At 56.9% G+C, this 23,625-nt stretch overlaps 2 protein-coding genes across 2 annotated transcripts in view; both read right to left on the bottom strand.

Moving 5' to 3' along the window:
• LOC104396629 (protein DGCR6) overlaps positions 1 to 7,140 on the bottom strand; it is a 17,205-nt gene extending 10,065 nt beyond the window's left edge. Inside the window, exon 1 of the mRNA XM_010006490.1 lies at positions 7,125 to 7,140. Within this exon, the coding sequence (XP_010004792.1) occupies positions 7,125 to 7,140 (16 nt within the window). The remainder of the gene's footprint in view (positions 1 to 7,124) is intronic.
• Positions 7,141 to 9,454: 2,314 nt separating this feature from the next.
• Positions 9,455 to 22,622, bottom strand: LOC104396570 (scavenger receptor class F member 2-like). Its single transcript, XM_010006425.1, has 10 exons — positions 22,574 to 22,622; positions 20,654 to 20,755; positions 19,865 to 20,384; positions 19,537 to 19,755; positions 19,010 to 19,138; positions 16,791 to 16,894; positions 16,590 to 16,707; positions 15,159 to 15,277; positions 11,022 to 11,174; positions 9,455 to 10,635 (listed from the first exon to the last, which is right to left on the bottom strand). Exons 3-10 carry the CDS (start codon positions 20,344 to 20,346, stop codon positions 9,455 to 9,457), a joined length of 2,505 nt encoding a protein of 834 aa, XP_010004727.1. The 5' UTR covers positions 20,347 to 20,384; positions 20,654 to 20,755; positions 22,574 to 22,622.
• Positions 22,623 to 23,625: the final 1,003 nt, after the last annotated feature.

Genomic DNA, 23,625 nt, shown 5'->3' with positions numbered 1-23,625 from the left:
CCGGGGCGGGGGGTCTGACACAGGGAGCTGCCCCCGCTGTGCCCGGGGATCGTGCTGCCCTTGTGCCGGGCCAGGATGCGCTGGCGTGCCGGCAGGGATTGGGGGTGACCTTTCTGTTTGGATGGAGCTGGGGGACGGGGTCTCCACTGGGTCCTGCACGAGTGCCATGGGACAGAGGGACAAGGAGCACATTGGTTGGTTAGCCTGGAGAAAAGGAGGCTGAGGGGAGACCTTGTCACTCCCTGCAACTGCCTTGAGAGGAGGTTGGAGTGAGGAGGGTCGGTCACTTCTCCCAAGGAACAAGTGAGAGAACAAGATGAAATGGGCTCAAGTTGTGCCCGGGGAAGTTTAGTTTGGTATTAGGAGCAATTTCTTCATGGAAATGTTTGTCAGGCCCTGGCAGAGACTGCCCAGGTCAGTGATGGAGTCCCTATCCCTGGAGGGATTGAAAAGCCATGTAGATGGGGTGTTGAGGGACATGGGTTAGTGGTGGCCTTGGCAGAGCTGAGTTAATGGTTGGTCTTGATCTGAAAGGTCTTTTCCAACGCAAAAAGATCCAATTATATGATTCTGAGCTCAATGAATTAAACTGCAGCCATGACTCCTGCTGGGGAGGGAGCATGGTAGGTGCTGTGTCTGTGAGCATGGTAGAGGCAGGTAAGTGGCACACATGGGAACTGGCACTGGGGAGCGTAGGTGACTCAGGGATTTCCTGTGGTCTGTAATGGCCCAGGTGGTCCAGCTCTTCATCACCAGGGCCAGGATATACCCCCAGAGCTGCTCAGCCTTTGGCGAGCATGGTGTCACTGGGCAAGCAGCTGCCACAAAAAGTAGCTGATTCACTGTGCCTTTTGCACCAAAAGTGGCTTTGCTGCTTTTAGTGGGGCAGGAGACAAGGTGGCATCATCTGGGGCTTGGGCTGGGGAGCTGGCAAGCATCCCCCCATGGGTGCCATGGATTGGGTTGGTTGTGCTGAAGCCAGGGACTCAGCAGAAGCTCTGCCCAAGCACTTGTTCAGTCCTCAGCTGGTCCCCAAGCTGCTCCCTGAGCTAAGGATGGAGCCAAGGCCACTCCTGGGGCAGCAAACCTCCCGCAGGGCCAGGTCTTGGGGGAATGCCTCCCTTCAGGGCCAGATCTGCCCTCCTCACCTGACTTAGTTTAGGTGGTTTCCATGAGCCTTCTGCAGCTCCTCCTTGGTCTTCCAAGAGCTACACCATCCTCCTGCACCCTTGGGCAAGGGTCTCCAACACCAGCTCCCCCCCCACCCCATACTACACTGGACATGTGGTCACCCACCTCAGTGGCTTTGCCACTCGACCCCAGCCTCCTTCCATCACTTTTTTAGCCACTTTAACCTTGTGTCTGACCTCTGACACTTATCCTCTGGGCAAGAGCAGCTTGTGGCAGGACCACCACAGCGTCACAGCCTTGGGCTCTCCAGATTTATTCCAATTTAAACACAGTGGAGTAAATGTGTTTCCCCCACTGTGGCCTCTGGAGCTGAATATCTGAACGGGAATTTAACCCCTGAGCTGCAACTAAAATAAGATCTGGATTGAGGTGGTCGCTGGCTCTTGGTGATGTCGGGTAAAAACTCCATAATCCTTTCCCAAGCAGCTGCCAACATAACTGGCAGAGTGAGGGCTACTGAGCTGGAAAAGATGGGTTTGACCTGCTGGCTGAAGCATGCACGGTTGGAAATGTGTTAGAAAACATGGCCAGGCTTTGGTTGTCTGGGCTGGGCATCCATGGGGGACTGGAAGAGATGCTGCACATATGTGTCCTGCCTGCACATCTGTCACTGAGAGGATCCACGGATTCTCAGTCAAGGTGAATTCATGTTCTCTGTGGCTCAGCAGCCCAGGAACTCCTCATGTGCCCACTCCCCTCAGAGCAGAGGGGCTGGTCTGTTTGACACTGGGTGACAGGTCTATACCACCCCATGAACAACCCAGTCCTGCCTATGCAGCCCTGCCTGGCTATCCTGGGCTGAGAACTGCTTCCCCTGCATGCTGTGAGGTCTCCCAGCTGGCTGGTGTGCTTGCTGTTGGGTCACTGCAGCGTGTTCATGCCTGGGAGGGACAGTGGGAGAGAGAAGAGTGTGCAGGCTTGGCTGCAGCCAAGGGTGAAAGGATGCAAAGGATGCAAAGCTTGCAGCAGACTGCAAGGGATGCAAGTGTTGCAGTAGACTGCAAAGGATGGAAAGGGTGCAGTGGAATGCAAGAGATGGAAGGTATGCAGCAGGCTGCAAAGGATGCAAAAGTTGCAGTGTGCTGCAAGGCATGCAGAGGATGCCTGCACAGCCCTACCCAGCCCGGGCCCGCGCTGCTCTCCGGGCAGCCAGGAGAACGCTTATCCCAAAACACCCCAAACGTGTACGTAACGGAATGCCGTGGATGCAAGGGCTACAAACAATGCAAAGGGTACAGTGTGCTGCCAGGGGTACAGCTGGTTCTGAAGTCAGCCCCTTCCATCCCTCGGCCTGGCACTGCCTGAGTGCTAGCCCTGCCCCTCTATTTCAGCAGCCTGATTTTTGGGGCAGGGGCAGTGACCCCCTCTTGTGGGGCCTGCCTGCTGGGCTAAGGGTGCTCCAGGGGGCCCATCTTGCTGCTCCCCAGCAGTCTCCACACTAGCAGGGGACTGCTTTGAGCCACACTCCCTTCCTTAAGGACATTTTCAGGGTCTTCAAGCACCCACTGGGCAACCAAACACAGTCCCAACACAGCAGCCTCTGCTCCTCCACTGCAGTCCCCAGCCCTGCACCCAGCCTGTAGCCACTGATGCCTGTGCAGCTGGGGACGGGCAGCCCCTGCCACAGCCAGGCCTGGCCTGGCCCCTGGTGACATCCATGCCCTGGCAGAGTGAGGACATGGCATGTGGTTTGTGCTCCCACAGACGCACCAGGGCCAGGCTGGCATGTGGGAACGTGTCTGGAAACGGCAGCGCGGGTACCTCAGCCTTCCTTTGGCCTCAGTGTTCTGCCTTTCCTGCTCTGAGCACTTGGATTCCAGTGCACGCCTGCTTTCCCTAATACAAAAATAGGGATTTTTCCAAAATTATGCCGGGCAGAGCTTCTAGAGGCTTGAACAAAGGCTCTTGAGTGTGTTCAGCTATGGCTCTGTGTGCTAGAAATGAATCTGCAGCCCTGAACACAGCAGGGCTTCAGCTCTTGGCTTCCCCCACTTTGTTACAGTGAGGGATTAATTGGTGCCTTGGATGGCATGCAAACGTTTCCATGGATCCATTGGGTAAGAGACCCTTCAAATGGAGCTTGTTGGCAGGGCAGGTGGCTGCTGAGTAGGGGGCTCCAGCTGCAGCCCCTCCAGCATTGCCCTGGCCCCCCAAAACGGCATGTTCCTGTGCACCCCATTCTATGGGCTGGAGGGTCAGCAGCTTGTGGAGTGTCCCATCAAAACCCCAACAAGCCTAGGGCACATCTGCAGGCTGAAGCTCACCCTTCAGCGTGGCCCACCTGAGGGGCTGCCCCAGGACTGGTCAGGGGAGAGGGACTGTGGCCTTTTGCCCAGCCCTGGGGGGCTGTTAGTGGGGACAAAATGGCTTTAGGGAGGTTCCCACTGTCAGAGCCCAGAGCTGCTGCTGGTGCAGGGAAGTCAGATCCCCCCTGGACAGCCCTGCATGCTTCCCCACCATGCTGGGGACCCCCTGCCTGTTCCCTGCACCCCAGCTCCCCTGGGGGATGCCCAGCATGGCTCATGTTGGATTCACTTCACACAGATGCAGCCCTGGGTGTCAGGAGGTGCCCGGGTGGCACTGCCACCGGCTGGTGGCAGCGGGGGTGGCACCTGGGTGCTGCGGAGTGGGGACAGGTTCAGCCCAGCCTGGCCATGCTTGCTTCAGCTGCTGGAGCTTACATACATATGTATATGTAGAAATGTGCATATATGTACACATATGCATGCATAGATGGATATTAAAATAAGTAGACATATTAAAATGTGTATATAAGTGTAAAATATATAACCCTGGGGACAGCCCTGCATGCTTCCCCACCATGCTGGGGACCCCCTGCCTGTTCCCTGCACCCCAGCTCCCCTGGGGGATGCCCAGCATGGCTCATGTTGGATTCACTTCACACAGATGCAGCCCTGGGTGTCAGGAGGTGCCCGGGTGGCACTGCCACCGGCTGGTGGCAGCGGGGGTGGCACCTGGGTGCTGCGGAGTGGGGACAGGTTCAGCCCAGCCTGGCCATGCTTGCTTCAGCTGCTGGAGCTTACATACATATGTATATGTAGAAATGTGCATATATGTACACATATGCATGCATAGATGGATATTAAAATAAGTAGACATATTAAAATGTGTATATAAGTGTAAAATATATAAGTATATCTATATATTTATATACCTTTATACGTATACATATTATATACTCTGGGAATATATAGGAAAGAGAGTTTAGTGTGTCTAGGTGTGTATATATGAAGTATATTTGCCCAAGAAATAATTTACTTCTGTAGTGTGTAGGAGTGTAAATATATTTTTATATATGTATATATAAGTATTTGTGTGTGTGTGTGTGTATGTCTCTATGAAAAAAATACATACTCCTGGTATATATATACAGCAGTCTTGTATCTTGTGACATCGCAGGCACAGGAAAAGGCTGCAGTGACAAAGCCACTGCTGGCAGCCACTATGGGTGAAAAGGTTGCAAACACCCTCCAAGAGCTCCATCATCCCACAGAAATGCTGCAGATGCTGGTTAAAGGTGTTCTTGGTACTCTGGGGTTGGTAGCAGGGACACCTCCCACCAGACCAGGTAGCTCCAAACCCCATCTAACCTGGCCTGGAACACTTCCAGGGATGGGGCAGCCACAGCTTCCCTGGGCAACCTGGGATGGTGTCTCACAGTGAAGAATTTCTTCCAAATATCTCACCTAAATCTCCCCTCTTCCTGTTTCAGTTCATCACCCCTTGTCCTCTCACTCCCTGCCCTTATCCAAAGTGCCTCCCCAGCTTCCCTGGAGCCCCTTCAGGCACTGGAAGGTGCTCTCAGGTCTCCCTGGAGCCTTCTCTTCTCCAGGCTGAACACCCCAACTCTCCCAGCCTGGCTCCAGAGCAGAGTTTCTCCACTCCTCTCATCATACTCATTTCCTCCTCTGGACTCACTCCAACAGCTCCATGTCCTTCTTGTGTTTACCCTGGCTTGTCCTGTACCATTGATGGAGCTGATGGAGCTCCCCTAGCCCCCAGTCCCCCATCCAGCATGGAATCCCCCTGATACCACCACATGCCCTCCCAGTGAGTGTGGACACAGACATTTCCTATAGAATTTTGGGACCTTGTTGTCTCATGCACATTTCATTCTCATTGGAGTTTCCCTTCCAAGTTTATTTTTGGTAGGGCCTGAAATAGGAAATGAATTGTTGGCAATATTTTCGCTTTTAGTGCTGCTCACTGGCCAAGCCAAAACAAATCTGCTGTTGTCCAACCCAACAGCTCCTTCTTCACTTCGGCAAATTGGGATGAAATGGGAACAAGAGCAGTGTTACAGTGTTGTTAGAGCAGAGGATGTTCCATAAGTGCCTCCATGCTCCTGTGCTTCCCCTGGTTGAGGTCTTGGTAGAGAGGAGAGCTGGTGGCCACTGGGCAGGCCCTACTACACCTCAGCATTTCCTGCCAGCTTCATCCACTCTTCTCCTTGGCCATGGAAGGCCATGCAATGTCCTCATTGAAGCCATCACATGGTCACCAAACCTCTGACCTGTCTGTTTGGGAAGGTAGCTTCAGGGGAGGTGACTCCTTAAGGTGGCTTCAGGAGAAAACATCTTCTGTACCATCTTGGGTGAGCAGAAGAGCTGGTTTTGCTCCACATTACAACTTCCTCCTGTGATTGGGTTCAGCTGGTCTTTCTTTGAGGTCAAAGGTTTCTATATGTCCAAGAGAGTGATGGAAAGCAGCTATGAAAAGCAAGTGCATTTATGCTATGCATGATCCTTTCTGGTGGGATTACACCTGCAGGGAAATTGTTTCATGGTTTTCAGCCCCTGCTGATTTGTGGACCTCTAAGCAAAGTCCCCTTACGGGTGCCTGTCACAGGGTGCCTGTCAGTCAGAGATGACCAAAGTGTGGCGATGGGAGGAAAGCCTGCAAGCCCTGGCAGGATCCTTGGAAAAGAGATATGTGGTCGAATGTGGAGAAATCAGCCCTTTGTGATGCTGAGGTGTGGCAATGCCTGATCCATTGTGATGGTGATGTCCTTCATGGCCTGTGGCATCACAGGACATTTCTTGGAGAAGCATCTGACCCATCTGAAGCATATGACCCATCTGAGCTGGAAGGACCTTGCTGAAAAGAACCTGGAGGCTATGGTAGACCTCAGGCTGAACATCAGCTTTTTGTTGCTCTTCTCCAGAATAAGGCAAAGCCTATAGTGGTGGACATTGGGAAAGGCACGGGAAGCCACCTGAACGAAGCTGCTGCCTTTCCACCCAGTAGGATCCAGATGTGGGTCTTCCAATTCAAGAGAGATGTGAAGAAACTGGAGAGGCCCAGAAGTAGGCTATCAACATGGTCATGGAGCTGGCCCACATTGCACCAGGAGAGGTGGAGGGGGCTAGGCTGGGCTAGCCTGGTCACAAGGAGGTGAAGGGGGCTCAAGAGCAGCCAACAACTGAGATGACAGAGTCAAATTCTTCTTAGTGGTGCCAGATGATGTGATGGGGGACAACAGCTTGGGAGGTTCAGGTTGGATCCCAGAAGAAATTTCTTCCCCAGGGGAAGGGCACAGCCCTGGGACAGTCACTAGGAGCTGGGGGATCTCTATCCCACGACTTGGCCAGACAACACCATGGCTGCCCTGCTGTGGTTCATTGCTGCTGGTTGGGCTGGAGCCTCCAGTGACCTGCCAGGATGCACATCTGCATCTGTGATGGGGGATTTTGGCCTTTACCTGTAGGCTACTTACTGACAGGTTCTCCTCTGCCTTGTTGGGGCTGTGGTTGGAGCCCATGGATGGGCTCATGTCTGGGTAAAGCTCTGCTGCCTCAGGATAGCCTGAGGAATGGGGTGACTTGCAGTGCCTGGGGCACTAGCTCCAGCTTTGCTGCCTGCATGGGTGAGAAAGTGCCCTAGGAAGGGGTGGGGGCTATTGCTAAACTCACCTTGCTGGGTCGCCATTATGAGCATCATGGCTGGTTTCCCTCAGATGCTCTTTAGTGCTGCCATGAAGAGGTTTGTACAGGACCATGAGATGTCTGTGACAACCTCTGCCCTCCTTAATTGTATTATTTTTTGCACTTTTATTGTCTGAATTCAACTCCTTTCCTTCTCCCAGATCTTTTTGAGCCTCCTGGAAACCTCTTCTGTTTCTCTGATGACCTCTGTGGTGGAGGGTGAGGGCCTTCAATGTCATCCGAGGTCTCACAGGCTCAGTGCACTCATTTTTCTACTGATTTTGTCTATTTTGATTTTGGTGACATTGAGCTGATTCATCACCTCCCATTACTGCACTGTGTGACATCCTCTAGGAGTCATCTCCACTGTCATCCTTCATCTTCCCAAGTCAAACCTGAGGGAAAGTGAAGCAGGAGTAAGAGAACTCTGAAAGGCGGCTGCGAGTCTGGAAAGCAACACGGACATGTTGTGTGACGTCTGATTCCTTTTGTTCTTCAGCTTTTTTGGAGTGAGATGATGCTTCTCCAGTCATTGTCAGCTGCTGCCGTCTCCCGCTGTGTGATGCTGAGGGGTGCCAGGGAGCCTGCCTGTCTCCTCCTGAGTGCCACGGTGGTGTCCATGTGGCCTCATTGCACCCTGGTGTCCACCAGCTGCCTCCTCCAATGAGATTGCTTGGTGGGTGGCCATTTGGTCTGGTAGTCTCCTTCTGGGCCATTGTCCCCCACTGTGGGCAGAGCTCAGGATGGCTCAATGATGGGCATGGGTGCTCCTGGCTCCCATGGGATTGGAGAACCCTGCTTCATTTCTCATGGCCAGGAGGGTCCCTGCAGGCTGTGGCTCCAGGGACAGCCAGGCAGAGTGGTGGGCACAGGTGCAGCCAGGGTGCAGGCAGGACTACTTGGGAACCTTCAGCAGAAGCCATGTGGCAGAAAGCCCATCTCAGCTGCGCCTGGGCTTGTTCCAGCATTGCACATGGTAGCATTTTGGCCAGGGCTGAGGGAGACCTCAACCATTGGCAGGGCTAGCAATCCCTTGGCATGGGTGAGAAGGTGGGGTCAGAGCCCTGTGCCCCACTGCAAGCACCCTTCCAGTTGTCTCCCAGCCCCTCGAGCACCCAGCTGGGGCTGGATGGTCTCTGCTCAGTAGTCAGAGCCTTCCCAAACCCCAGAGTCTAATCCTCAGGGAGACTCTGACCACAAGACTGGCACTCCCTGGGGTTCTTCTGGGCTGGGGAGGGGGCTGGATACAGGGGATGTGCTGGATACAGCAGGATGTGGTGGAAAAGGAGATGTACTGGATGGTGGTTGAGTGGCTCCTAATCTTTCCCCCAGAGCTGGTCCCTGCTGCCCAGCCAGCCCGTAGCAGCAGCTGCAGCAGGGACCTGCCTCCACACGCTGCCTGTCACCACCTGCCTGTGCCTGCCCCCGGGTTGCCCACCTCCCCCCATCCTGCTCAGGACCGGGTGAGCCAGAGCAGGTGATGTCACCTACCTATGGCAGCCTAGGGCACAGAGACATGGCACCTGGCTACAGAAGAAATACATTTTTATTTGGAAAGCTCTCTGCAGATGTGCCAGGCTCTGTCGTACCAAACTAATCCCTCCAACTCTGCTGGATGGGATGTGGGAGCTTGCTGGGTGCCCGGCTCTGGCGGTAACTAGTGCTTTCCTGCCGGCCAGAGGCATCCCTGGGCAAGGGCAGGGAGGCATTGGTCGAAACCAGCTCGACCCCACACCAGGCACTGCATGGCCGTGGCAGGCCCAGCTGTGGAGAGCAGTGCCTGGAGCCTGGGCTGCTGGGGAAGGGGTTTGCCACCAGTGATGGATGGGGGGCACATCCCTGGCAATGCCCTGGGCACCGGCAGCTGCACTGACCCTCTCCCAAGCTCCACAAGCCCGACGGACCCAAGTGGGCTGGGAAGTGAGTGTCTCCGTTACTGCAGAATATACCGTGGGTACGTCTAGTACAACAAGCGCTGCTTATGCAATAGATAATGCTGCTACAAAAAGGGGGTGGGGGGGAATATGCCACGCACAGACCACCCTGGGTTGGCGGCCAGGCCAGCTCCCTGTGGTCCTGCCCTGTGTGGGAGGGTGAGCTGCCAGACCCGGGCAGGGAGCAGGCAGCAGGGCTTGGAGCAGGAGGACCAAGTCCTGGGGCAGGGGAGACTAAAGGAAAAAAAAGGATGAGAGAGATGGAGGCAGGAAATGGAGGTTCAAGGCTCCTCCAGTGCCCTTGCCCAGTCCATGGATATGCTGGCAAATGTCCTGCCTCCCGGTGCACAACCAGCCGGTGAGGGGCCGGTGCCCGGCTCCCAGTCACTGCACCACCTGAGCGGGCACGGCGGCTGGCCTGGGCTGCTCTAGGCTGGCTTCTCGGCTCTTCTTCCTGGGAGGCTTTTTAATGGGGGTTTTCTTGGCCACTTGCTCGTTAGGGAGAGCCTGGTCCTGGCCGCTGCTGGTGCTTGGCTTCTCCACCTGCTTGGGCTCCCCGGCTGCTGGCTCAGCCACCCCAGGGATCAGTTTTTGCAAATGGGGAGAAGTGGGCAGCAAGGGTTTGCTGGTCTTCTGGCCACTGGCAGCCGCCGAGCGCTTGGCTTTCTGTGGAGGGGTGGGCTTCTCCCGCTGGGAGCCCACCCCATTGGCCCGAGTGCCTCCATCCCCCTTGTTGAGGCTCTGAGTCTTTTCCTTAAGCTGGGCGGCCAGCTCGGAGGCCAGGTGGGGATGGAGGGGCTCGGAGCGGGGTTTGCTGACACCGGGGCTGCGGGGAGCATCCTTGTTGTCCCCGCCCCGCCGCTCCGGCTGGAAGGCGCCCATCTTTCGGAAGACGTTCTGCACCGCCCCGTTGATGCTCTCTATTGGCTCCGAGCCGGCTTTGCTCCTCTGCTTGGGCTTGGAGGGTGACTGAGGGCTGGCCTTGCCCTCGGGGACACCGGGCTCCTTCGGTTGCTTCTTGCCTTGCGTGCTGCCCTTCTCCTCTGCTCTGCCCTGTGTGCCAGCCGATGTCTCGCTTGGGCTCCTCTTCCTCTTGGCCATGCTCTGGCCTTGCTCGGGGCTGCCCAACTGGATGGCCACTTGCTCTGGGGACCGGCTGGTTGCTGGCAGCGAGTTAGAATGGCCAGAATTGTACCTGCTGTGGATCCAGGAGACTTTGGGCTTTGTGGCCGGGTCTGGGGGACGAGGTTTGGTCTTTGCCGGAGACGGCGGCTTCCCAGGGCTGCGGGGCTCTACACCAGCATCCTCCTCCTCCTTGGACTGCTTGGAGAGCCGGGCCACCCGAGCATAGAGTGCAGCACCGGCTGAGCCCGAGCCGCAGGAAGAGCGCTCGCTGTCCGAGGACTTGAGCAGCGGCGTTTCGCTACTGTCAGCTGGGAAGGCTCTGACAGAGCCTGTCTCCTTCAGGAAGGTGTATTCGCCTGCTTCCTCCCCACTGGCTGGGGCCATCAGCTTGTCCCCAGGGCTGGCAGGTGTCCCCCTGTCCCTGCCATCACCCACGCTCTCTGTAGGAGGAAAACACACACTTGTAAGGGTGGATGGGCAAGGACCCCCGTGGAGGGGAAGGACCAAGATGCTTCTGCAGCATGGAAGGATGGCATCCCATCTGGTTCCCCCTCCAGTGTGTCCCCAGGTCCCCCAGTCCCCTCCTCCCAGTCAAGGACCCCAGCACCAGAAGACTCTTAAAACAACCGAGGGCAGCAAACATTGGAGAAGGCAGCTCTGAAACCACACAGGAGGCAACTTCAGCACTCGTGTCACTTACCAGTGCATAAGGAGCGAGGGTGACATAGTCCACACCACACAAGGGTAAGATCTCCTCACTGAGCAGGAAATGGCCCCTGATGATTGCCCCAGAGTCTCCTGGGGACATGCCCCATCCCCAGCTCACCTTCATGAGGGACGCAATACACCGGCCCCTCATCCGTAGTGTCGAAGGAAGAGAAGGACCCACGGGATGACCAGGATGGGGAAGGCTGCTCCACCACAGAGGGTGGCTCAATGAAGCTGCAGTTCAAGGTGTTCTCCAGGTCATGGTGGGCCACTGTGAGGACAAGGAACTGCTGTCAGTGCCTGTCTTGGCAGCTCCCCTCAGCCTCCTCCACCAGCAAGGAGTGGGATGCTGCACAGCTCCTTTGTGCCCGACTTGCTGGTGGGTCTTGGGGACAGGGATAGCATCCCAGGCATGGGGGCAGCTCTTGCCTCAGCCAAGCAGTGACAAAAGCCATCGACCTGCTGGGGTGGGGACCAGCATCCCCCATGCCTGGGGACAAATGGCTGTGGACAGCAGAGCCCACACAAGCCTTACACTCTCCATCCACCCCTCCTCTCCATAGCAGGGCTCCAGCTGCCTAGAACGAGGATGGCAGAGGGATGAGCCACCCAAAGCCCTGGGTCCCATAAGGACCTGGTGAGCATCCTGGTGGTCACCCATGAGCTGCACAACCTGCATGGCCACCCCACAAAGTCATGGTGCTGTGACTGTCCCCCTTCCTGGGGAAAGAACTGAGTGGAAATTACATGAATTTCCCCTTCAGCATCACTGTTTGCATTTTTCTTTTCCTCTGCTTCTGCAAAAGGAGGGAGACAGATGACAAGAGGTGGCAGGGGGATGCACAGCACTGTTTTTCCCAGTTCTGCCACATTTCTGTTTCTCCCATCCTGAAGCCAAGGAGGATGCCCACAGAGAAGGTGAGTGGAAAAGAAAAAACACCAGTTTCAACAGACAAAGACAACAGGCAAAGACAGTTGCCTGGGCCAGGAAGGACTGTTTTTTTCTGTGATCATTTTTAAGGTTTTTTGCTGGATAACTTCAGGTCACAGCCCACCCTGTGGTGCTCACTGGGTACCTGCACCTTTGGCATTGCCCTCGGGGTTGCCACAGGATTGAGGCAGCACCCAGCTGGCTGGGTGGCACTCACCCTCCTGGAGAGCCAGGTACTATCAGATGCTCTTGTCCCTATCTTTTGCCTGCTGGCTTTTGTCCCCTGAGGTGGTGGCAAGAGCTGTAGCCCAGGCAGAGCCCTGCTGTGCAGGGCTTGCTGCAGCAAGGTCCCCCCTTGGGCAGCAGCTGATATCAATATTGCCAGGTATTTTTCACCTCTGCCCACACACCTCAACTGTCTAAGTCACACTGCTGGGACTGTTTGGTTCTTGCATCACGTCCCTGTTTTACAATAAAATTACTCCAAGTCTTATTGGGATGCCCAGCCAAACATTTATTCTTCATTAGAATAATCTGGCTTCAGAGACTTGGGGACATGAAGTGACGGCAGTGACGCGCGTCTGCCCCTGCATAGTTTGGCTTCTTGGAGGAAGGGGAAAAAAAAATAGAAAAAAGAAAAGCAGCAAGATTTAAAGAGCAAATGGCCTGGAGAGGGGGAAGCAGCAGTTTCAACATGGCTTTCCTTGTAATAAAAACCAAAAAGGGAAAATTAAAAGCAGGCAGCTGGAAGCGGATGAAGGGCGGTGCTTCCTGAGAGGGAGTGTGACGAGTAGTTGGGACTCATGGCCACGAGGCGTCTCTGGGACTGGGATGAGACCCAAGACATGGCCAAAATATAAAAAGGGTGTGCTGTGCACCCGGAGCTGGGCTCAGGGGCTCCTGCCTGGCCCCCTGGGATTTATTCCCCCTGGCTGATACATCACAGGCTGAAGGGGCTGGGAGAAATGTGCCAACCTCCCTCAGGTCCCCTCCTGCTGCTTCTCCCGGAAAGCTCCTGGGGCCACAGCACCAGGGTGCCCATCCCAGTCCTGCTTGAACAGTGCCTGGCTGGTCCTCAGGCTGGGATGAAGCAGGAAGGAGCCACAGAGAGGCTGTGGGAGGCTGGCCCTGGAGCCCTCCTGCTTATCCCCTACCACTCACCCCAAGCTCCCCAGAACCCGCGGGGTGACACACAACTGAGACCCACACCGGCATCAATGACACCCTGGGCAAGAAAACCCAGTGAAACCCACAGGGATGCCAAAACCCTAGCATTGCAGATGCTGGCGTCAGCCCAGGATGTGGCCTCACAGTGTGCTCACTCGGGTGCAACCCCCAGGGAGATGCTGCAGATCTGAAGCTGGTGCTGAGGTGGGGTAGCAGCTTTCAAGGGTGGTAGCTGGGGCTTCAGGCACCTGATGAGCTTTGGTGGGGCTTCAAAACCTGCTGCCCCCATGTGAGGAAGTTCTACTATATATGGGCTTGTGCTCACTGGTGGCAACCATGGTCATGTTTGAAGCCCAGGCAGCTGTCCTTCACCTGGGCGTCCCCAGACTCAGTGGGGCCAGAGGCATCACAGCACTGTGCACCAGAGGGACCAGCAGTGGCTGAAGACCACCCCAGCTCCACTATGCCACATGGGATAATACCACAAACACAAGACAACTGCCAACCAAAGCCTTTCCCCCAGGGAAACAACAACCCCATCAACAGACTCCAGGAACAGACCCAGCCCAGCTGGGACTTACAGCCATCCCCAACATCCCCCCAGGGAGATGCTGCAGATCTGAAGCTGGTGCTGAGGTGGGGTAGCAGCTTTCAAGGGTGGTAGCTGGGGCTTCAGGCACCTGATGAGCTTTGGTGGGGCTTCAAAACCTGCTGCCCCCATGTGAGGAAGTTCTACTATATATGGGCTTGTGCTCACTGGTGGCAACCATGGTCATGTTTGAAGCCCAGGCAGCTGTCCTTCACCTGGGCGTCCCCAGACTCAGTGGGGCCAGAGGCATCACAGCACTGTGCACCAGAGGGACCAGCAGTGGCTGAAGACCACCCCAGCTCCACTATGCCACATGGGATAACACCACAAACACAAGACAACTGCCAACCAAAGCCTTTCCCCCAGGGAAACAACAACCCCATCAACAGACTCCAGGAACAGACCCAGCCCAGCTGGGACCTACAGCCATCCCAAACATCCCCCCCGGCACCAGTGCCGCATCCTCAGCCTGTCCCAGGGCCACTTCTGCCCTGTTTAGAGCAGCTGGGTGGGTGCCAGCAGCCTCTGGACCCCCTGAGCCCCCCCTGCCCTCGCCACATATAGGCAGCCTCTGTCCTTCCCGAGCCCTGCCCAGCCCCTTCCACAAACACAACCTCTATTATCCTTGCAGCAGGAACGTTTCTCTGTCCTTGGTCCACCCTGCCCCAGGGCAGGGCCGTGCCGTGTGGAGCTCAAGTCCTCCCGCTTTGATGCTAGAGCTGGGGCACCGTGTGCTGGGATGGGAGCTACCTCTGTCTCTCTGCCCAGGGTGGGGGATTGGGCCTCAGACTGAGCTGCTGCATGCCAGGATCCAGTACCTGCTTGGGGTGTCTGACCAGCATGGGGAGGTGTTGGGGGGACGTGGGGCTGAGCCAGCACAGGCTGGGGAGTGCTGCCTTCAACACTGCTTTATTCCACAATCTCCTCTCTGAAGCAGCAGATCCCCATCCTCACACTGGGAGGAGTGCAGTGAGGTTTCAGCATGTGCAGGGTACAGTGTCTCTCAGCTGCCTCCCTGGGGGGCCCCTGACAGCCACAGCATCCCCAGATCAGGAGCTCCTGGGCTGTGAGCAGCTCCTCTGTCATTCTGCTTGGTGCCTGGGCAGGGAACTCACCCCAAATCTCTGCCCCTCCATCCTCGGCTGCTGTGCCCAGCAGAGGGGTGGGGTCCAGCCCTGACTTGGATGCTCCTGCCCCACACAAAGGTGGGGTAGGGTTTGGTCAGGAGCAAAAGGGCAAACAAGGCATTTGGCTGCTGCGACCATTCCTCTTTCAGGGGAACCTCCAAAACTCACAGCTCAGCTGAGCTCTAGGCACCAGGTACCAGACCTTGTGAAGCAAAACTACATGCTTTGACATCCAGAAGCTCAAGACCGGGAAAGGGCTGAGCCTGCATGGGCCAGGCAGCTCACACCCCGCATCGCCAAAGCCCCAGGGACCCACATGTCCCCATCACCACTCTGCCACGCTCGCTGTCCTGGGTTTGGGGCTGGAAAGGATGCTGTGAGCCACAAGTAAAGCCCCTGGGCGTGGCTCTCCACCCCCCTCCCCAAGCCCCAGCACCTTACCCACGACCTTGGGTAACTTCTGGCGGCGTAGGGGGATGCGTGGGAGCTTCATACCAATGCGACTGAAACGCCCGCATAAGCGTCTCGGTGGCTTCTTGGCTGCTGCGTCCTGGCTGGAGCTGCAAGAGAAGGTGACAGCCCCATCAGAGAGGCACCAGCATCCGCCTCGGGTAGGACAGCGTTTATGGGCCGAGAGGAGAGTCAGGAGATCAGGGATGGTGCTAATAGAGGGGCTTGGGGAAAGATAATAGGGCAGATCACAGCAGGGCTTGTCCTGGGCAATGGGGGGACACCCATCTGCCAGGGTTGCTGCCAGCCCCAGCTCCAGGATGCTGAATGGAGCCACTGGGTGGTGGTGAGGCCAGATGTGGCTGTGGCTGTTGGCAGCCTGGCCCTAAAACACCCACAACACCCAGCCAAGACCCTGAATCTTTAAAGAAAATAAAAATCATCCCCACCCCAAAACAAACACGTGGCTTCTCTCTGGTTTTGAAGCTTCCTGGGGCCAAGTTTCCAAACAATCATCAGAGGCCGCAGGAGTGAGTGGCTTTGTGTGTTGAGGTAGGAAACCTGCAATGTCCCCAAGGTCCCTTGGGATGCGCCAGCAATGGCCTGCTGCTGAGACAGCACTGCAGGTGACCCAGCTGTCTGGGGACATTGTGGAAGTCCGGGCACTCCAGGAGAAAGGAAACTATTTTGAGCTATTTCCCCTCTCCTGGTGTGATATTTCCCCTCTTGGGGCTGTGCTGGTATCTCTGGGATAACTACATGCAGCCCCCAGGCTCCTGAGACAGATGTCCTGCGCTGGGACTGAGCTGGCAGGGCTGCAGAAGGAGGCTTCTGGAAAATTCCCGTGCAGCAGCCTGCAGCACAGGAGGGGGATTTCTCCAGCATCCCGACCTCGCTGCAGGAACTCATCCATCCCAACACTCCCATGCAGCACTGTCAGCAGTGTCATAGCCCATCACATCCCAGGTCTCACAACATGGCCCAGTGGCTTGTTCTGGGGGTTTTGGTCATGTCTCGATGCCTTTGCTGTATTTTAGGGTTCCATTTGCAGATCAGCTCCAGTTCCCTGGAGACTGGAGGGGACCTGGCAGGTCTCCATGAGAAATGGTGAGATGGCCCACGAGAGAGAAAAAAAGTTAGGGTGAGGGACACAGGGTCTGCAGGCAGGGCTCACCCTAGGCCCCTCAGCTGAGTGCTCCCATGAGGATGCAGTGGGACCTGCTCAGAGCCTGGGGACTCACAGGGCACCTGGTGCCAGGTCGGCAGTGCTGCTCTGCCTCAGTTTCCCCTCAGCACTGCTGTCCACCCTGCATCCTCTCACTAGTCCCAGCCCTGCCTGCACTGGTCATCAATGTCCTAGCCATCCCCAGATCCATATCTCCCCTAGAGTTTGGCACAAACACATCCAGACCTGGCACTCACCCGTGGGCTTCGTCCTTCTTGCGGCAGACGCAGCAGCAGCAGAGCAGGGAGAGCAAGAGGATGAGCAGTAGGGCCAGGAGTGCTCCTGCCCCGATCACCCCCATCCGCTGGTTGGCCTCTGTAAGACAAGCCCGGCCAGCTGAGCCCGGTGCCAGCCTGCAGCGCTGCCTGCTGCCCCGCACCGCGCCCGCCGGCACTCACCCATGTGGCAGGCGCCTGTCAGGGGGTCGCAGGTGCTGTCGTGGCAGCTGCAGGATTCGGCACAGTTGGCTCCATAACGGCCAGGTGGGCAAGTCAGGTTACAGCTGGAGGGAAGGGGCTGGGTGAGAGGCTTCGCTACGCCGATTGCTGCCTCCTCCCAAACCCTACCCTTGCTCCGGAGAAAAGCAGGAGGCACCTTTCCAGCCTGCTCTGACACAACCCCTCTACATCCTGCAACGGTTTGGCCCTGCTGGAGCTGATGCTCTCACTGCTCCCTGCAAGGGGCTTTGCAATTAGGCACAGTAATTATGAAAGGTGGTTAACCCAGTAGTCAGAGCTGAAGCCACCCTGGTGTCATGTGCAGGGTTTCCAGTTTAGCTCAGTGGTGACATGGCTGTGACACCCCCAGACCCACGCCCCAAAGCCAGGCAGAGCTTCAGTGACCAGGAGCTGGGATAGTGCCCAGATTGGTTTTATTTTCTTTGGTCTCCAAGAAGAAAAAACAACTGAGCAGCCCTGAGGCATCTATGACCCTCCTGGTTCAGCTCAGCCCACCATCAAACCTCTACTGCTGGTAAAATGACACCTGGCAGTGTCACCAAGGCAACAGGGATGTGCATGAACAGGTACCGACCTGCAAGCATCAAGGATCTGAATGTGGCAAACCTGTGCCAGGCACATGCCAAAGCAACCGGGGCTCTTGGTGCTGGTGGGACAGATCTGACCTCCCACTGCAGCCACAGGACAGACATGTCGGTGCTGGACCCGAATGGATCTGGGCACCGGATCCCTCTGCCAGCTGCTCACTGGCAGCAGCATCCTGGCTGGAGTGGCTGTAGCCCTAAGGAGCCAGCGGGCCCCAGCCCAAACCTACTCCCCTGGAGACACAGCTTCCCCACCAGCCCTCGGTGCTGTGCCCGGAGGCAGCTCAGCCCATTTCACGCTCCAGCAACTCAAAAAGTGCTGCCCAGGGCAGCTTCGTGCCCCCATGTGCCCCGCGACGGGTGCTGAGCCCCATGGCTACTCTGAGCAGCTGCGCTGGGGCAGCCAACACAGCATGACAGAAGCAGAGATAATTCCCCAGCCAGTTCAAACCTCTCACCCCACCACTTGGACCCCCACTTCTGCCCCAGGCTGAGGTTTTGGGAGAGCAGAGGGGGACGATTTTTTTCCCCCTAAGAGTCCTGCCACTTCTGGGAATGATACAGAGAAGATAAACCCAGTTTGTGCATGCCCCCTTAGCATCTGCCCAGCACACAGCTGAGAGGACACCCCTGCAGGGTGAGGGCAGCCCGTTCACCTTCCTTGCAGAGATAATCCCGTTTTCATAAAAAATGAATGGCACAACTCATCCCATGGTTCAGCTCCACAATGCTGCTCAGGCCAGAGCTGCATCCTGAGCATCCCTGGTCCCCCACATGTTGAGTATCGCTGGTCCCCCACATTCCGAGCATCCCTGGTCCCTGCATCCTGAGCATCTCCAGTCACTGCATCCCAAGCATCCCAGGTCCCCCATATCCTAAGCATCCCTGGTCCCCCACATTCCAAGAATCCCTGGTCCCTGCATCCTGAGCATCTCCAGTCACAGCATCCCAAGCATCCCTCGTCCCCCACATCCTGAGTATCGTGGTTAACTCCCAGGAAAATCTGAGCAACACCAGCAGGACCTGGGGGAGCTGGTCTGCAACACCTCAGCCAGGTGGGAAACACTTTCCTCACCTTTTCCAACAATTGGAAAAAAACAGCAGGCAATGTGAGCAAGTAATTCACATCTCTTGTGCCCCTTCCTTAGGAGGGAGTGCAGGAGGGGCCCAGGGGGGTCCTCACAGGGTGAGGAAGACACTGGCCAGAGCCACAATTCGCAGAAGGCACACCCCACGGATGCCATGTGCTTGACGCTATTTGCTATTCTGGGATGTGGTTTTTTCTCTCTTTTCAGCTAGAAATTCCACCCTGGATTTAAGGAAAAAAACCCCAAACCACTGTTTTGCCGACAGCATTTGTTTTTGCCAAACAGCAGTTTCCTAAAGCAAAACCCCTCTCTTGCTGAGTTCCCTTGTGCTAACGGCTCTGCCAGAGCATCCTTTCCTCTCCAAAGGCATCAGAATTGGTGCCTGAGTGATTCCACTGCAGGAAATCTTTTGCCTGGGAGTGGTGGGGACCCAAGGGGCAGGAGGAACCTGAGGCACCCCAAGGTGTTCACACCATGCTGCACTTACAAGGTGCCATGGGAGCCAGGGTGGCAGAGGCAGTGGCCAGTCTCGAAGTGGCACTGCCCGTTGACACAGTCGCTGCAGACGAAAGCACAGTTCTCCCCATACGTCCCGTTCCGGCACTTGGTTTCACACCTGGAGACAGATGAGGGCAGGCAGCTGGAGCACCCATCAGCATCCTCCCAGCCCTCCTGCCTGCCCTCCTGCCTGCAGGCAGGGAGATGGGGCTGTGTGTCACCAGCTCTGTTTGGGTGCTGCAAACCCAATCCTGACCACAAGCACCTGCAGGAACACAGCTTGGCTTCAGAGCTGAGCCCTAAACCCAGCACCCAGAATTAGCTGGGGCCATGTGGCAGGGTCTTGCAGCTCCCTCTGGTCCCACAGTGGTGCCAGCAGGCTCAACCCATCCCTGACATCCCCAGAGAGAGGTGAGGAGACCCACAGCCAGCCCTGGTCCTGGGCAGGGAGCAGCAGGAGGGTGGCCGTCGCTGCACAAGGACCCAGCCCCGCACCCAGCACCCAGCCACACTCACCGGTCTCCAATCCAACCTGGGTTGCAATGGGAGCACTTGCCATTGATGTGGTTGCAGGTGTGACCATCCTTGCAGGGGGGACAGAGCTGCTCACAGCCCTCTCCGTAGAAGCCAGGTGAGCAGGGCTGGTCACACTTGGTGCCATTCCAGCCTGCCTCACAGGTCAGGCAGCGCCCATCGGCCACAGTGCACGGCTGCAGGCTCTTGCACTGCCCACACCTGCAATAGCCCAGGGGAGCCAGTCACCCTCTGCAGCACCCTGAAACTTGCTGCCTTCTCCCACTGAGCCCATGCTGCCAGCCCAGCCCTGTGGGTTCCAGCCACTCACCGCCTCCTGCAGCCTTGGCCATAGAAGCCAGCTGGGCACGGCTCGCGGCAATACTTGCCCCGGTAGCCCGGCTCGCACGTGCAGGTCCCATCCACCTGGTTGCACTTGCCCTTGTAGCACTGGCAGTACCGGTCACAGCGGGGCCCGAAGGTTCGCTCCCGGCACTGGCAGCGCCCGGTGAACTGCTCGCAGGGTGAGTTGTTGCAGGAGCACTGGTTGTTGCAGCCACGGCCCCACCAACCCGGCTGGCACAGGCAGTTGCCCGTCTGCTGGTCACACTGGGAGTTGTGGCTGCAATAGCAGGAGCTGGAGCACTGGGGTCCCCACCACTTGGGCTCGCAGGTGCATTTGCCCGTCTTCTGGTCACACTTGCCATGCTTGCAGAGGCAGACGTTCTCACACTTGGGGCCCCAGCGGTTGGGGTTGCAGGTACACTGGCCTGTCACGTCCTCACATTGCCCGTTGGGGTGGCAGCTGCACATCTCCTTGCAGTCGGGACCCCAGAACTGCCGGGGACACTCTGTGGGCAGAGTCATCAGCCCTGGTACTGCCCACAGGACAACCCACAGGACCTCTCAACTGCAGTCCCCTCCCCACCTCCTGCCATTACACCAGATCTCAGAGAAGACTGCTCTAAAGGGACAATGCCCTGGGGACAAAGCCAGGGGACAGACAAGGGCAGAGCAAGAGCACCTGCAGCCTCACCCCGATGTTCTGCTCTGGAAAGACACTCTGAGACAAGCCAGGACACCAGGCGCCCCCCCACCCTGGGTACCCCCCAGTACTCACTCGTGTCGCAGTTGGCACCGAAGTAGCCATGGCGGCAGCGGCACTCGCCAGGCCTGACACACACCTCGTTCTCCTTGCAGGTGAAGTTTCCCTCACACACAGCTGGATGGAGGGACAGATGGCAGGTGTGAGCATGAGTGCCACCAGACTTGTCCCTGCTGTCCCAGCACCACAGAGCAGGGGAAGGGGTACGTTGTGGCACTCTGGGTGCTGCTGAGCTATGGTACCACAACTGGCGTAGCAAGTAGCCAGGCAGGCTGAATGGGACCGTCACCAGAGAAATGCCACCAGCCTCCTGCCACCCTGTTCAGCTCCATTCCTGACACCAGCCACCCAGCTCAGCCAGTCCCTGTCATCAGCCTCCTGCCACCCTTTTCAGCTCCATCCCTGCCACCAGCCTCCTGCTACCCAGCTCAGCTCTGTCCCTGTCACCAGATGCACCCATAGGCGTGTCCCTTGCTCAACTCTGTTGCAGGCAGAGGCAGCTCTGGGCAGGGGCTGAGGGAGGATGGGAACATGGGGTAGGGGGTTTGGGGAAGCCACAAGCACAGTCCCCCTGTACCCCTCCCTGCATACCTTGGGACAGTAGCAGCATCACTGCCAGCCACACCACCACATCTCCTGCACAGACCATCAGCACCCAAAGGCCACCACAGCCTCTCCAGCCAAGGGGACCTTGTGCTGGGGTCAAGGCCCTCAGCAGGGCAGGACATGGGACAGGCAGCACTGTGGTGCAGGCAGGCGCAGGCAGATCCCACATGGACAAGCCTCCTTAGCTACCAGGGGAGGGAGAGCAGACCACCCATCCCGTCCACCTTACCTGAGAGGTCTTAGACCTACGGTGATGGATACTATAGAAAGCCCTAAAATAGACAGATGGCACAGGTTAGGAGCAGTGAGTAGTGGTTAGAGCAGGTTGGGGGGGGTGGGGAGATGGGGACAGCTCACTGGTGGGACTGTCCCCTACACTGTCCTGGCAGACTGTCCTTCTCCCTCCCTGCTGGCACGCTGGAGGGACCGTGTCTTGCTCCCGGCGCATGGGCACCAACGCATGCAGCGAGCGGTTACAAGGGCTCATGCACGGTGGGTTAGTTGGTTACGTGCTCTGTGCTGCTGGCTGCAAACTGCTGCCATGGGGCTCCCCAGGCAGAGCTACTCTGGAGCACTGGAACCTCAAAATCCATCGGCATCCTGGCATCACGGCGGGGATGAGCTCCTGGGGCTTCACACTGAGCACCCATGCTGGGCTTGCCATGGCCCTGGTGAGAGCCATAACACCTGGTGTGGCCAGGGCTGCCCTGCCTGCAGGCTCAGTGGCCCCTGCCTGGCATTCTTCTGCCCCCACAGCCACTCCCCAATGGGGACACTTGCCTGGTCTTGGAGGTTTCTGCTCCTCTGGCAGCTTGGGTCGAACTCCCCATGCTGCAGCACTCATAGGAACTCTTTGTGTCCCATCCTCACAGCTGCACCTTTCCTGTCCCCACACTTGACCTCAGGGACACCTCGCTGTCCCTTGGGTCCCAGAGCAACACTCCCAAATCCTTAGACCCAAAGTTGGCCAACATGGAGAGAAACCTCCCATCCCAGGAAAGAGGTGATGCTCCCTATGGAAGAGCCCACTGGGGCACTCCAGGGCATCATTGTGGGGACAGGGGGTATCCCAGGGCTGGGCTGGGCTCTATGACCAGCACCCCAACATGGGTGCTGAGCACCCACTCCAGCCACATGCTGCTGGCTGCAAGCACTGCAGGGAGACAGGATAGCCTCCAGTGTCCAGGGGGTCCAGCTGCAGGCAGAGGGCCCCAGGACAGGGCATCCCCTGTATGGGGCACATCAGGGCAGCCCCTGACAGTGGGGCTGAGGCCAGGAGTGCTCAGCAAGAATGGACAATGTCCAACGGAGCAAGAGGCTGGTGCTTACCTAGTAAACACTCGCTTCCTTGTTGCCTCCATCCTGGGCAGCACACGAGCACTGAGGAGCTGCAAGGAAAAAAAACCATCACAAGTGTTTATGATTCTCAGAAGGTCTTGGTCCTTCCCAAGAACCCACTAGGAGCACCAATGTGGTGAGGGAGAGGACGGGACCAGTTTCTGCTATTAATCAGGATCAATGAAACATGAATTGCACTTGCAGTGATTATGGTAAAAAAAAAATTAAAAAAAATCCCACTGAATATCCCAAAAGCTGGGAAAAAAAGGGAGGCTCTACATGTCCCAGGGGAGGACCAACTGATGTGCCCCCGAGGGTCTGGCACAGCAGCTGGCTCCCAGGAGGGGATGGCTTGGAACCTGGCCTGTCTCCTCTGGGTGCTCAGAAGGGTGCTGTGGTGAGCAGGGGTTGGCAGAGCCTGCACCACCCATGTCCCCACACTGCTCTTCTCAGCCCACACCCTGCCTGCACCTCATTGCCTGCAGGATGGCTCACCGAACCTTTGTCCTGGAGTGCCTCCAGCTCTGGGAATCATCATGCAGAGGATCATCAACACAAGCTGATGTATTTTTGGCACAAGCTTTATTTGGCCAACACCAGGATAGTGTCAAAGACCCCCATGGAGGCCTGGCCAGGGACACCCTATGGGGGTGGGACACGTGGGCATGTGGGGACTAAGCAAGAACAGCTCACCCCTACTTTTTCAATGACCACCCCAAGTCATGGCATCATGGCTGGGGGCTCATGATGCTTCAACCCAGGTGTGGAGAACACACTTCCCTTGTAATGCCACCACAAAGACCCCTGGGGTGGGAAACCCTGCTCATGCCTAGGGAGATGTGCTCATTCCCAGAGTAACTTGCCCTGCCTGGTTCCCACAAGCAATGGGAGTGATGCTGGAGGGTTAGAAATGGTCCAAGTGGAAGCTGCAGTCGAGGAACACTTCCCTGGGCTGGTCTAGCAGCGCAGCCTGGAATGTGTTCTGCTTTTTTTTTTTTTTTTTTTTTTCTTTTTTTCTTTTTATATTTAACAAATGCCGAGGG

Source organism: Chaetura pelagica, unplaced genomic scaffold, assembly GCF_000747805.2.
Source record: "Chaetura pelagica isolate M959 unplaced genomic scaffold, ChaPel_1.0 scaffold301, whole genome shotgun sequence".
NCBI classification, from domain to species: domain Eukaryota; kingdom Metazoa; phylum Chordata; class Aves; order Apodiformes; family Apodidae; genus Chaetura; species Chaetura pelagica.
This window is presented reverse-complemented; position numbering and strand designations above follow the sequence as displayed.

What these genes read in the sequence shown, in the direction of transcription:
- LOC104396570 (XM_010006425.1), bottom strand. Translation starts at nt 20,346, where the DNA reads ATGTGCAGCTGCCACCCCAACGGGCAATGTGAGGACGTGACAGGCCAG. An exon ending in CCAGGTTGGATTGGAGACCG is followed by an intron (nt 19,139 to 19,536) that starts GTGAGTGTGGCT and finishes ATCTGTCTCCAG; the next exon opens with GTGTGAAACCAAGTGCCGGA. An exon ending in GTATTGCGTCCCTCATGAAG is followed by an intron (nt 10,636 to 11,021) that starts GTGAGCTGGGGA and finishes TTCCTCCTACAG; the next exon opens with AGAGCGTGGGTGATGGCAGG.